The following is a 13360-nucleotide window of genomic DNA, read 5'->3' as shown; positions in this document are numbered from 1 at the left end:
TTTTGGTTTAGCTGCGAGTGCGTCTTGCAAATTTCCGCTAGTAGAGGGGGTGAAGAATTCGCTGCAAAAAAAAAAAAAGTAAAAAAAAAATAAATAAAACTAAGGGAAACTTCTCATTATGGCATCCTGAAAGGAATCAATAAAAAATGACATCACATGGAAGAGAGAGAGTGAGGAAAAAAATCAGAGAGGAGAATAAGCAATTATTGCTGTTTTCATTCAAGCTCTCGTTTGCAAATGTAGCAGTACCATGGATTAAGTTGTTCCCATTGCTCTTGCCATTATTGAATTGTTAAAACCATATTTTTTTTCCAGTCAATGATTTCAGATTTGCGGTCTCACCAATAGCAGTGCTTAAAAGCCTGCATTAATTATTCATCTTCCTGCCAAATTGAGGTATTGCTCCACAGAGCCAAATTTTACAATTTGTGTGTTTGCGTGCACAACAAAAACCAAGTACACAATTAAAGTTTATGTGCAGTGATATTGGAATGGATGCTGAAACTATTGCGTTTTTATGCACCAGAAATACAGAAATGCGGATTAAAAACAGGTAAGGTCCATGTGTGTTGTCATCTTGTCAATGCATCACCATGTCAACCACTTTCTTCACTATCCGGGATGGCGTGTAAAGGAAGGGAATGCCAGCGAGGTATGAGAACTCTCACATCTTTTTTGGCACATGTTAAACCCAAAAAAAACACACACCTCAACCCTATAATGCACCTATAGCCGTCAGTGATCGGAGGAGCATGGTCCTGTCCAATAAGCCTGTCTGTACATTCAGCCCTCATTTAGCATATAAAGCATGTGTGTTCGATGGAGAGCCTCTTAAAATAGCTTCCCGTAGAGGCTGGATTGAGTGAGCCATGCCTCCTGCTCTTTGATAGGGATCTGTTTGGTCACACACAGCACCAGCTGTCATCTCAGCCTCCACTGCTGTGATTTAATTAGTCTGTTTATGTCCTTTCTAATAATAAATCCTACACTGTGGAAGGACAAATCCAACCAGGATCTCTCTTTGTAATTTTTTTTCTTTCAGCTGGTGGCCTTGCATGGCTAAATGTGGCACATCACATTGCAAACACTCTCTTAGTTTCTCTCTCTCTCTCTCTCTCTCTCTCTCTCTCTCTCTTTTGACAAGGGCTGTTGAGAAAATGTCCACTCTGCAGCCAGTGGGTGAAAACATGTCTGCCGCTTCTCAGCCACCTCTCAGCCACATCAACATGGACCGAGGAAATGATTCATTCTGTCTTTACGTCACATGGCCACTTTACACTAGTCATTAAGTGACTTTGAAAAGGAGATTTTCTTCAAAACATAACCCTCTTTACCTATCTGTGTTTACATTCCTGAGCTTTGTTTTGTCTGGGTGGAAGCATAAGTAAGAGCCGCATATCTGGGTTTAGAGACACACGGCCGGGTTCAGCGAGAGATGAGGCTTCTCCTGGGCATTCGTCTTCCTTCTGCCTCTATTAGTGTGTTGTGCTCTTGGGAGGCAGGTGACAGATAAGTGGAGAGTGCCAGACATTTTAATAGAATTTTAAAAGATAACTCCACAATCATATATATATATATATGTATATATATATATATATATGATTATGGAGTTTTATATATATATATATATATATATATATATATATATATATATATATATGTATGTGTATATACTGGCAAAATCATTCCTGACTTTATATATATATATATATATATATATATATATATATATATATATATATATATACATATAATAAAGTCATGCATGATTTGCCAGTGTTTGTGCAGAGTTTTTGTGTGGCATGCAAAGTTTAACACAGATGTCTACTACAGAAACAGATCACAAAATAGTAACTGATTAAACATTATTTTCTTTAATGACCCATATCAAGCTCAGTCATTTCTGAGACAAGTCACGGCCCTTGCATTATTATTAGTACTGTAGCCGAGGGGCGCATGGTACATAAAGCACCATAATGCAAATATTTGTATTGCTGTCTCATCAGGTTACTTCACAACAGCAGAGGCAAGCCTTAAAAAAAACAAGTGACCAGTTTCCTTGTCAAGCCTTATCAGCATTAGAGCTCATTCTTCATTAATTGGATGAATTAATTTCAAGCCGCTGGATTCAGCGGTGTTTGCCTGTCCCTCTTTACTAATCTCTGTCAGGTTGAATTTATAAGTGGAATTGAGTGACCTTTGGAGGTAAAGATTGGAGTGAAGAGATCAGTGCAATTTGAAAAGACAATGTCACTTGGTGTAAATGTGATACATGTAATAAATGACATTCAACCTTTCACAGATGATAAGGTTTTGCTGTCTGTAATTTGGAATATGTATGTGCTTTGGCTGCTTAAAAATATTCTTCCGATAGGTCAACACTCAATTAAGAAGCCAAACCCAGAATGAGCACATTGGGGCATTAGCGACATTAGCATTGCGCCATGATTGTGATGATTGGAAAGATGCAGTATGATAAAGTGCAGTGTGAATATTGAACAAATTACTGCAATTTTAACATTCCTGGAATTATGGCATGAGAAATGAACATGCAGAGAATGTTCATTGAACTCATCTGTCATGCATAGAAACACCATTAACCCCAGTTAGACGAGTGAATCTCTCCGTATGGCAAAACACATCACACATGTCCTACTCTTCTACATCTGTATACGCTAATGGTTTATAATCCCACTGTCACCCAGAAAACGACGGGTTCGCTTTTGAGAATGGTTCCTCTCAAAGTTTTTTCCTCCTGTCGTCTTTTGTGACAATGTCTATTGTTAAACGTGCTTTACAGATAATTTTTAATTGAATTGACATGTTCCTGACTGACTGTGCAGACAACCAAACACCCAAAGACTCTGGCATCTGATTGTTTTCATTATTTTTGTGCTTCAGTCAAGATTATGCACCCTTTCTTACTGCCATTAGATGTAGTTATTTCCATTAATCATAGTTGAGATGCTCAGTATAGACACAGCTTTGCTTTTCTTGTTGGATTACTTTCTGTAAAGAAAATTTCCAGAGGCAATATTAAAATCAATAGGGTAAAATTAATTCAAACCAATCATTCAATGCGATGTATAGTCTAGCACTTTATGCAAAATCTTTTAAGTCGTGCTGTTTCTATACAAATAACTGTCTAAATAAAAGACGTAGATTAGTGCTGTTTAGCTATGACATATATCAGATACCATCAGGAGGAATTTCACATCCCATCACATCAGTGTACCTTTGGGTCAGAATTTCACTCTGACCCAAAGGCATATTGAAGGGATGCGAATTTTATAATTAAAACAGATGCTGCAATGGTCAGCCTCATCGCCTCAAAAGCTGCTCCCCAACCCGCTCCCCCCCATACATCCAAACTCTTTGTGATTGATAACGCCGTTCAGTATATTTAATTTCAGAGTCCGAGTCAAATGACAACTGCCTGCCATTGACTGAAAGCAATCTTTTTAAAAGGGATCCTTTGCTAAGTATCAGATGGAGAGGCTTCTTCGCTCTGCTTGGGTGTCACGGTCCCTTGAGAGGGAGGTTATTGATTGTTCTTGAATATATTGTGCTTTCAGTGGAAACAGCTGCTAGTAATGTCTCCCCCCGCCGCACAGCCTGCGGTTTATTGAGAATGATATGGGACAAATTTAAACTGAAACCAATTCAAGTCCAGATTGGGTGTGCTTGCACTAATGTATCCTGAAGGCTCGTGTCTGGATATCTTTGATGTGGATAATTATGTTAAGCAGATCATGTTACAGCTCTACAGCCTTGTCCAGCACTGTAGCCCTGAGACATAACTAGTTCAGAACCAGAAATTTCTAGAAAACAATAAGTGCGCTAAGTACAGATAACTGGTATAAAAGCTGCAGAGTGTGTATGGTTAGCATCATGTTGTCTATTAATGGCCAGTCTGCGTAACAGGTAGTGTTACTGGAATAAAAACACTCTACCATATGCCAAAGACTGCTGCTGGGTCTTTATCCTTCTGCAGGAAAAAAAAAAAAAAATAACGCACAACAATGCTGTCTGTCTCCTCCGTAATTCCTACCACATGTTTACTTTGATGTTCTTGGGGGTGGCGGTGTAATTATGCTACCTCATCAAACCAGAGATGTTTTGTTGCCATTATTTTTTTACACTCCCTATCCTCACAAGTGCGTAATAGATGTTTTCTTTCTATTACCCTCTGTTTCTTATTAAGTCTCCTTAAGTTAGATCAGTAATAGTAAATTTTGCATGGTGAAGCAGTTTCTCTATCTCTGTCAACATCTGAAATTTTCCCTTGGCTTTAAAAAATATGGCTATCATGTATCATCTGTTGGTGGTTGTAAATTGCAACATGTGTTTGCAAGGATATTTTACAGGTATTTTTTTTCTGTTAGACATTTTTTTTTTCAAGAGTCTCTTGCTGACAGTGGGAGGCTGTGGGTGGCTACATCAAAGTGAAGTACCTTCTCCTCCGCAGCTCCTAATGAGTTACAAGGTTTAGCAGCCTTGTCTGGCTATGCCATCTGTGAATAAGAAAACAATCGATGGCTGTGCCAACATGCCAGGCTCCTCTCAGTCTCTGAAGGGATCGCTGCTTTTATTTCCAATAGCACCTTGTGTGCATCTTTGTTCTGCTAGTTTTAATAGCCAAAAAGGATCACAGCAAGAATTTATTTACATTACACACTATATTTTGGCTGTTCGACGAACAGAAGAGTTTTCTTTCCATAAAAGACATCTATATTTCCACCTAGCCCAAAAATCCTCAAAAAGTGTGCACTAAGCCATGTGCACTAAGCCGCACGGAGCCAAAAATGGCTAATAAAGATGTTGCATTTTATATGAAGATCATTAATTCAGCCTTATCTACATTAATGGGCAGTAGAATTATCAGCTCTACATTCAGCCTAACATCCAAAAAATGTTCTATTAGTTTGTGAGAATGATAATAAAAAATAAATTGCATTTGAATAAGTCAGTTCAAACGGCTGAAGATTTTGTTCATTCAGATCTACAGAAAGTGTTTGCTCATACACAGGCATGTGTGACATATCGTTCCATCACAGTGCGCTCACAAACAAAGACAGATAGGCTGGAAACAAGTCATTTAATTAGTGCTGGAAGGCCCATCCCTGACTGCAGCAAATAATTTTACATTCCACAGGCATCCACAGGTCCTATTTCATGGAAGGAAAGCAAATCTTCTCTGGCCCCGGCTCATACAGTACATCTTTCCCCTTCCATTTAAGCGAAGGTAAATAGCAGAGACAGACAGCTTCATTAGACAGCATCTGAGGAGCAGGCAGGGGAGGATTGTCGCTTAAATAGTGGGCTTTTACTGCAGGGCTAACTGGCGACCTCGGATCAATTACAGCTGACATTATTGTTTGTTGTGAGCTCTTTCAGGACGGAGGAGGAGAAGCAGGGTGGACCCGAGCTCAGCCGAAAATGTAATTTTCCCCCTTCTTTGCCTTCATTCCACAAACAATAAATCACTCAGTTGAAGAGATAATAAAGTGCCAAGAAGGAACTGGTTTAATTTTTGTCAAGGGAAATCTTCCAGCTTCACCAGAATAATGCAGAAGAAAGAGCTCATGGCTACAGTGGTAGCAGGACTGCACTCTTTCTATTGAGCTAAAACGTAGTACTCTTTGATGGCTGCTATAATGATATAACCTGGATATGTTATAAACAGTATATAGTAGTTATTGTGCAGAAGTCTTGGCCATGCTATGTTTTAGCTAAAATTTTTTTAGATACATTTTTAGACTAATTTTTAATTTTTAATAATTATATAGTATTATATAGTATATTGTATTTGATTAAATAATGGATCATATTAAGTATTAGACCATGTTTCTGATAAAAACATCATCGTGGCTATGATTTTACCTACAGAGTCAGAAGAAATGTAGCAGGCGATCTAAAATGCCTGGAACAATTTCCATAGAAAACTGCCTCACATTTGTACAATTTTAAACGGAAAGGCAAAGTCTTTGCATTTAATCAGTTGATTTATTTTTTGAATTCATTGTTTTACTGTTTACTGTTATTTTCGAAGGCATCTTTGCTTTACAAAATATAAAAAAAAATCTGCCTTTGCTTTTGTACAGTCCTAAATGAAGTACCTGGAACTTTTCCAAGTTCTTCTTGAGAGGCTCCTTTCATATAAAGTGGCTTGAGATGATGGTGATAGTATTCAAAGCTGCCATCAGGGCTAGTTGAAAGAATCTGTAAGATCTATAAACTCTGCATTTTTCATGACTCTCTTTATTGTTTCTGTTTCAGGAGACAATATTCAGGATTAGTTCAAAGTAACTTTGAAAATGAAGCACAGCAGTAATATGTGATACGTTTTAATATGTCTTCTATCAAATATTCCTGACTACCGAATACATACGGCTTATCAGATTATTCAGTCACAAATAGAAATATTTGCAATTATGTAACCTCAGAGAAAAATCTTTAATTTCAGATAACTTTAGAATATCATTTATTGTCATTTTAGTGTAGAAATCCTGAGTCGTTTAGTTTAACTAATTAATTAATCTGGTCAGATTTTTGGGTTATTTTTTATATGTTACGCAACAACAACAACAATACTAGTACTACTACTACTAATAATAATAATAACATCAAGTATGAGGCAGCAAAATAGATGCAAATAAGAAGTCCTGATGATCTTCAAAGAGACTAAATTAGGCTAAGAAATACTCAAAAACTCAAAAAGCTTGGAAGGGTGATGGAGTGAGAATTCATTAAGTGTGTGTGAAAGTCCGAGTTATTTCAGGGGAGTTTGTGAATGAGACACAGGTGTGTGTGTTTAGTAATCAGGTGTGCGTGGAGATACGGGGCATGTGATTGTTCAGGTGGCACGGCTTGTAGCGTATGGGCTGACAGAGAATTCTGGGATATGGAGTTCATGACTGTCTGCTGTGCTAGCTGTGACTGGGCTTGCTGAGGATTCTGGGTATTGGAGTTTGAAAGAGGAGCAGACAGAGATGTGACAAATAATAATAATAATAATAATAATAATAATATTTGCTTGCTAGCTAGAAGACAATGGAGAAGAAAACAAAAACACAGACCAGGTGGTTTTCAGTGTGTGTATTTGTATTAAGATTAGTCGATGTACTGATTTGTGTTCTCTATCCTGTCTTTTAGCTTGCCAGCTACCATTAAATGAATAGTTCACAGAGCGAGTATATTCATATGCTCTGTTGTCAAATGAAGGAGATAAAAAACAAACAAGCTAATGTGAGAATAAATAAAACTTGTTTGTCTACAGCTTTCGCTGTTTCATCCTTTTCTCTTTCCTCCTCTTATACCTGTTTTAGATTTAACTATGAACAGTTACACGACCTTCCTTCATGCCTAAGGTCAGGATGTTATGTTCTATAATGTATCCATGATGATGTATGGCATATATGTACAAAAATTTCTTCCAAATCTGATTCGAACAGCTCTGTGAATTACTATAAGCCTTTCCACGGTGCCTGAAATGTTTACAGTATTTTTCTCACTTTACTCACTCATGCTGCTTGTTTAATTTTTAACAAAAAGGCTTTAATTAGCTGGAAGTTAAATGATTATTGCTCTTCTCAGACTGTGTAAAAACAACAATCCACATCTATCTAAAGAGGCAAAAGTATTATTTAACATCCAACATTGTACATAACTACTTCAGGAAGCTCAGTAACAGTGTTTGTTTGCTTGCTTGTCAGCCTTACAGGCCGTGATGAACCTGTTGTTAGTTTGTTAGGAGTCCTTCCTGTGCTTCCAATAGGACATAATGGATGAAACATCACTTAAGCACATGAAAAGAGGTAGAAGGAGAGAGATTAAGCGCTGTAGAGCGCTCTGCTACTGTATGACCAAGCTACAGTCTCTCAAAGACTACATTCAGTGTAACTTGGTCGTTATTCATTGCAGGGGAATGAAGAGCCATTTAAATAACAAAGGCATAGTTACACATTTTATATATGTTGATTTGCTGAAATCCAGATCTTCCTCTGAGAATCACACAGCTCCATCTGGCTCTCAACGAGCTCTGAAAGGTGGAGATTTGCATGAACGGCTCGCTTGGTTTGTTTGGATGTGGCAGCGTAAGTATCCTGCGATCTCACTACCCTGTGTTTTAATTGAGTCCGGTCTTGGGAATGGTAATTGATTCACACTCAGCACTTGAGGAGAGGCGCCTTTACATGGTCCTGCTTGGCTTCTCCGTCTTTAATCCCCTTTTTCTTTCTAATGTTAGGGAATTTGTTTTGCTAGTGAATCCACTGGCCAGCTTTCTTATGGAAATCAATGGTGCTTTTCCAAGGAAAGCAGTGACACAGAAGAGAAGAGGAGTGTTTTTTTTTTTGTTGTTATTCCTTCTCAATCGCTCCAGCTGAAGGCTTCCTGATGTAGATCCACGCTCTCACCCTTTGGACACTGATATTTTGTACAAAAGCAAAGTAGACTTGTTTGGTGTATTGTCCCCTTGTATTTTTGTCCCTTTTACCTTGAGCCAAGTAACGGAGGGAGGTGTGTGTGTGTGTGTGTGTGTGTGTGTGAGAGAGAGAGAGAGAGAGAGAGAGAGAAAGAGCGAGCAAGCGGATGAGCACAGTCAATTCCACAGGAGACGATGAAGTTTTCTTTTCAAGCACTTGAGTGGAGCCTTTGAATGCTGAAGACCAAAAAATTTCCACGTTACTTTTGATCTGCCAGTTCAAAGACAGGAGAGACAGTGAGTAGGTCCTCAGTTCAGGGACACACACCAGGCTGTGACCTTATTTGTGTGCACATCCTTTGAAACAGGGGGGACAGTTTCGCTTCCACCTATTTAATCCCATACATGAATTTTGCACACCGGCTTCCAGTTATATGGAACTGAACACAACTTAAAATGTCATCCTGTCTTTTTACTGGAAATCAAGGAATGTCTAGCATTTGGTTAATATAAGGCTTCAAGTAATAGTGTGTGTGTGTGTGTGTGTGTGTGTGAGTGAATGCCTGCCTGCATGTGTGGTCTCCGGCTTCTTAATGCCTATATATTTTTAATTAGCACTGTTTTAGCTAGTTATTTCAGTAATGACTTTCAGATCTGTCTGCTTTTGCAGAGACACAGCACTTTCAATGCATTTACTATTAATAGTGCAACATTAATTTCCATAATTTCACATCTTTCTATGCAGACCTTAATTGTGATACATTGAAGACTTCATCATCTCTATTATCATTACCATCACTATTATTGCAGTACAATCAATGTAACCATATGTTTTATTAACATGGACTGTAAAATATTTATGCCAATTGCTAATGAAGATAAGGGTTTGAAAACATACTACAGGGAAAGATTAGAGTGTTGAATTTTGCAAAGTGGTTATTATTCCAATGAACATTTGGTTTGTCAGCATCATCCACATGGCAGAATGGGAAATAAGACGATAACTCTGTTCCATGCTGAGCGCTCATTCTCTCTTCATTTAACCACTATTTACTCAGCTTTAATGCCAAAATAATGAGTCCTTTAAATGCGTGTTTAATTGCCCCATCTCTGCCCTGTCTCAGGTTTGGAACTGCCATTCATGATGATGCCCCACCCCCTGATCCCTGTCAGCCTGCCTCCTGCGTCAGTCACCATGGCAATGAGTCAGATGAACCACCTCAGCACCATCGCCAATATGGCCGCCGCAGCACAGGGACAGAGTGCCCCTTCCAGAATGGTGACATCAGTGATTAAGGTAACACACGGTGCCGCTGGCTCTTTGCCTTGCGCACATTTTCTCATCAGTTGTAGGGGAGGATGGGGCTCCGCTGCATGATCGCATGATCCCATAATAGCCTCGGATAGAGGAGAAGGGAGGGGACAGACAGAGGGATGGGGAGAGGGAAAATGGAGGATCGCAGAATTAAAAGCCTGTGCTCTGTGCCGTTAGAGTAGCACCTTGACAGTCGCTGTAGCAGCAAGCGTCGGCACGAGAAGCTGTTTTCAGAGCTGTCGGCTGCCGGCTGGCTGTAGTGTAATAGCTGTGGATGTGTGTGTATTTGTGTGTGCGTGTGTGTGTGTGTGTGTGTGTGTGTGGCAGGAGCGGGTGCCTGACAGTCCCTCCCCTGCTCCCTCTCTGGAAGATGGCAGGAGGCCGGGAAGCCGGCCCTCGTCCCAGCGCAGCAGCAGCGTCTCCAGCTCACCCGCACACACCGAGAGCTCCTCCGACAGAATGCGTACGTCTGCTCCGTCTCTCACTCTCTCCCTCCCTCCCACTTCTCCTCTGCTGTCCTCTTATACTCTTTTCTCTACACACAGCCGCATATTAAGAATCTGCACTTGAGCTAAAAATGCCCATTGTCATGAGAGATGTGTGTGTCCCTCTTCTCATTCCTCTAGTTTTCTGCAAATGAGAGACCTATATATTTCCTCCATCTTGTGTCCTCATATACTTCCTTGTGAAATGCTGTACTTTATTGGTTCTCCTGTGATGCATATGTACGTCTGTACTGCTCAACCATGTGTTTATACTCATTGTCAATAATGAACCACATTAATAAAATGGTGGGAGCAAAAACAGTATTAGCAAATACATCCACTATGAAATTCTCACTTCTCATATAATCCATTTCAGAAAAAATGTTTTCTGAAAATTAAATGCCCTGACACAATCCTGTCCTCTCCTTATAGTCTCACTAACACACATTTTATATATATATATATATATATATATATATATATATATGCACTGAAGCTACATATTACAGTATATCCTAATTGGAATACCATATCAATAGTACCATATCACATATCCATGATGTATAGATTTAAGTTAAAGATAGTTTTAGGACACACTGTCAATATTTAAATAATCTTTATTTAGATGTATCAAGCTGAGAAGTCATTTGCATGTGCTGTCACACAAGCATCAGGTTTATTGTTTTTTTTCCTCCCTCCTAATCTATAGTAGAACTCCCACTCCATCTTGGTGTTGAGTGTCATCTTGTCCTTCAACAACACAAATCCAAATTATTCATTCTACTTTTTTTTTAAAAGCACCTCATTTTCACACATTCAGAAGCCAATCACCACTGCATTTAAAAACAGTGTTGGCGGATCCACACGCTAGACAGAGCATTGACAAATAGGGGTTTGAATGACTGGCCCATTGATTTGGAGACAAAGTTTACCTCAAATCAAACAAATGAAAGCCAAGGACATATTCACCTCCTCCAGCATAAAGCATCACAAGTCCAAATCATTCTTCTTCATAAGATGTATTCTTTATTGTCTTTTTTATTGATTGAGAAACTATGAAAAATATGACTGTAAGCTGATTTTTGTGTTTCTCTGTGAAGCTATTCATCAGAATGGGCTTGCCATGAACCAGGCTCTGTTGGGCCTTTCTCCCAGCATCCTGCCCGGCCCCAAGGAGGGTGACCTGGCCACTCACGACATTGGGCACGAGGCCAAGAGAATGCACTCTGAGAAAGGTCAGCATTCTGCTTTATGAAAACTATCATGTCGCCTAGTTATCAGTCTTATGAGTCACATTATATACATTACTCTGTTGATTGAAATACACGTCAGATGACATGACGATCAAATCTGTCAGCCAGTTCGAAAGCTGTGTCACTCTTCTGTATATTGCATTAGTAGTTACTTTGCCAACAGGGAACTAAGTCGTGATTTTAGTGTAGTTATATTATTTTTATATTTTGCTACGCATGGAATAAAACACAACAGGACATAATATAACAAAAATAATCAACAAGTGAAGAACATGGGCCATTACTACCCAGATTTTTTTTCAGTAACAGTCCCTCAGAAGTGTGTTAATTCCTTTTATAGCACAGCAATTTGCCAATGACTACAATTTTAAGTTATTAAAGAATGACACCTCATAATTTTTTCATCTGTTTATACAATTACTCTTGTGGAACATTTGTGAAACAAGTTAGTTCCTGCTGCCATAAACAGTCATTCCTTCAGCAGCCTCCATTTTTTCACTCTGTTGATGTTAATAAGGCAAAAAAGCGGCTTGTCATGTTCCAGAGAAGCAACAATGCCATCCATCCTGACACTGGAGACACTGGAGACTTCTTCCAAAAAATGTTAAATAAATATCTCCTCCCAGAAAAATTCACCGTATCAACAGTTGCACAAGTTTTTTTCATTTGTTTGTTTTTTTGTTTTTTTAATTCTTTTATGTGGAGCCTCTTCCATAAAGTCCTGTGGTGGATGTTACTATAGAAACAATAATGTATTACAATGAGTGCATTGATATAACTACTGTCCAAGCTGTACTGTTAAAGGAAATTAATCAACACTTTCTGATCAATCGAGCATTCAGCAGCACTGTGGTATAAGTTCTGTGGTTTCTCAAAGCCACAAATGATTAATGCTAGTACAATTATGAATTAGCAGTGTTATACAGAAAGGATAGTCTCCATAATGTGGATGTGTGAAATGGCAGACATGTTTCAAATTAAAAGCTGGGATTTTAAGCATTTATAAAACCATTTATTTTTATTGTGTTCTTATTAACATTGTAGTAATGACAATAGAAGCCTCCTTTTTTAATCTTTCCGATTTTAAACACAAAACTGATTAAAAATAAATTCAGCCTGTTTTGAATTAGTGCCAGAGAACTTAATTGAGAAATGCTGTGCAAATATTTCTTTACCAGCTCGTTAGTGTGAATCCTGGACCACTCTATGTTAATTGCAATCACCCATCATCATCAGCATCCATTTTGGAGTAAGACAATCTGTGTAATCGTATTGTTTTTAGATTACTGTTTGCTTTCCGTGTATTATTAGGCAGTTAAGTATGATGGTTTGGGGGGAAAGGAAAAAAAGTGTGCACATACAGGCATTTGGATTAAATACAAATCAACTTGAATAATAGATTTGAGTATTCTCTGATGGCAGAGGCCTAGGGTGGGGAATTGTTGGCTGGGGGTGATAATGATATTAAAGCCACTATGGAAATCACTGGGATGCGTGTTCCCTGATGGATCAGTCCAGCGAGGAGGGACTGTGCCGGACCTGCCCATAGATAGTGCAAGCTTGTGAAGCAGAGTAATTAGCATGATTATATGAATTTACAGGTCAGGATGTAGGTGTGATGGGTGGGGAAATGTGTGTGTGCACGGACGTGTTTGGTCCTAAATTCTTTTCTGTTTTAGAGCACTCACTGTATGTCTGGCGATACTCGACGGATGTTCTCGCTTGTATATGATAATATCATCATGGTACCTGTCATTCCTCAGAATGCATTGCTTGTATTATTCCCCAGCAGAGACACATCAGTGCTGCTTTGCACAATCCCCCCCCCACCCCAACCCCCCACCCCGGTAGAGCAATTCTCTCAACCTTTTTAGATGGCAAT

General features: G+C 38.9%; 1 protein-coding gene across 2 annotated transcripts in view; it reads left to right on the top strand.

Annotated features, from left to right (window-relative positions):
- The window catches only part of dachd (dachshund d), a 107651-nt gene that overhangs the window by 65590 nt on the left and 28701 nt on the right, over positions 1 to 13360 (top strand). For both annotated transcript variants that reach the window (XM_026912437.3, XM_026912436.3), the window contains exons 4-6: positions 9550 to 9722; positions 10068 to 10203; positions 11326 to 11460. In XM_026912437.3, coding sequence (XP_026768238.1) covers positions 9550 to 9722; positions 10068 to 10203; positions 11326 to 11460 — 444 coding nt within the window. The remainder of the gene's footprint in view (positions 1 to 9549; positions 9723 to 10067; positions 10204 to 11325; positions 11461 to 13360) is intronic.

Source organism: Pangasianodon hypophthalmus, chromosome 5 (genome assembly GCF_027358585.1).
Source record: "Pangasianodon hypophthalmus isolate fPanHyp1 chromosome 5, fPanHyp1.pri, whole genome shotgun sequence".
In the NCBI taxonomy this organism is placed as follows: domain Eukaryota; kingdom Metazoa; phylum Chordata; class Actinopteri; order Siluriformes; family Pangasiidae; genus Pangasianodon; species Pangasianodon hypophthalmus.
Note: the sequence above shows the minus strand (reverse complement) of the source record. Positions and strands in the feature narration are given on the sequence as shown.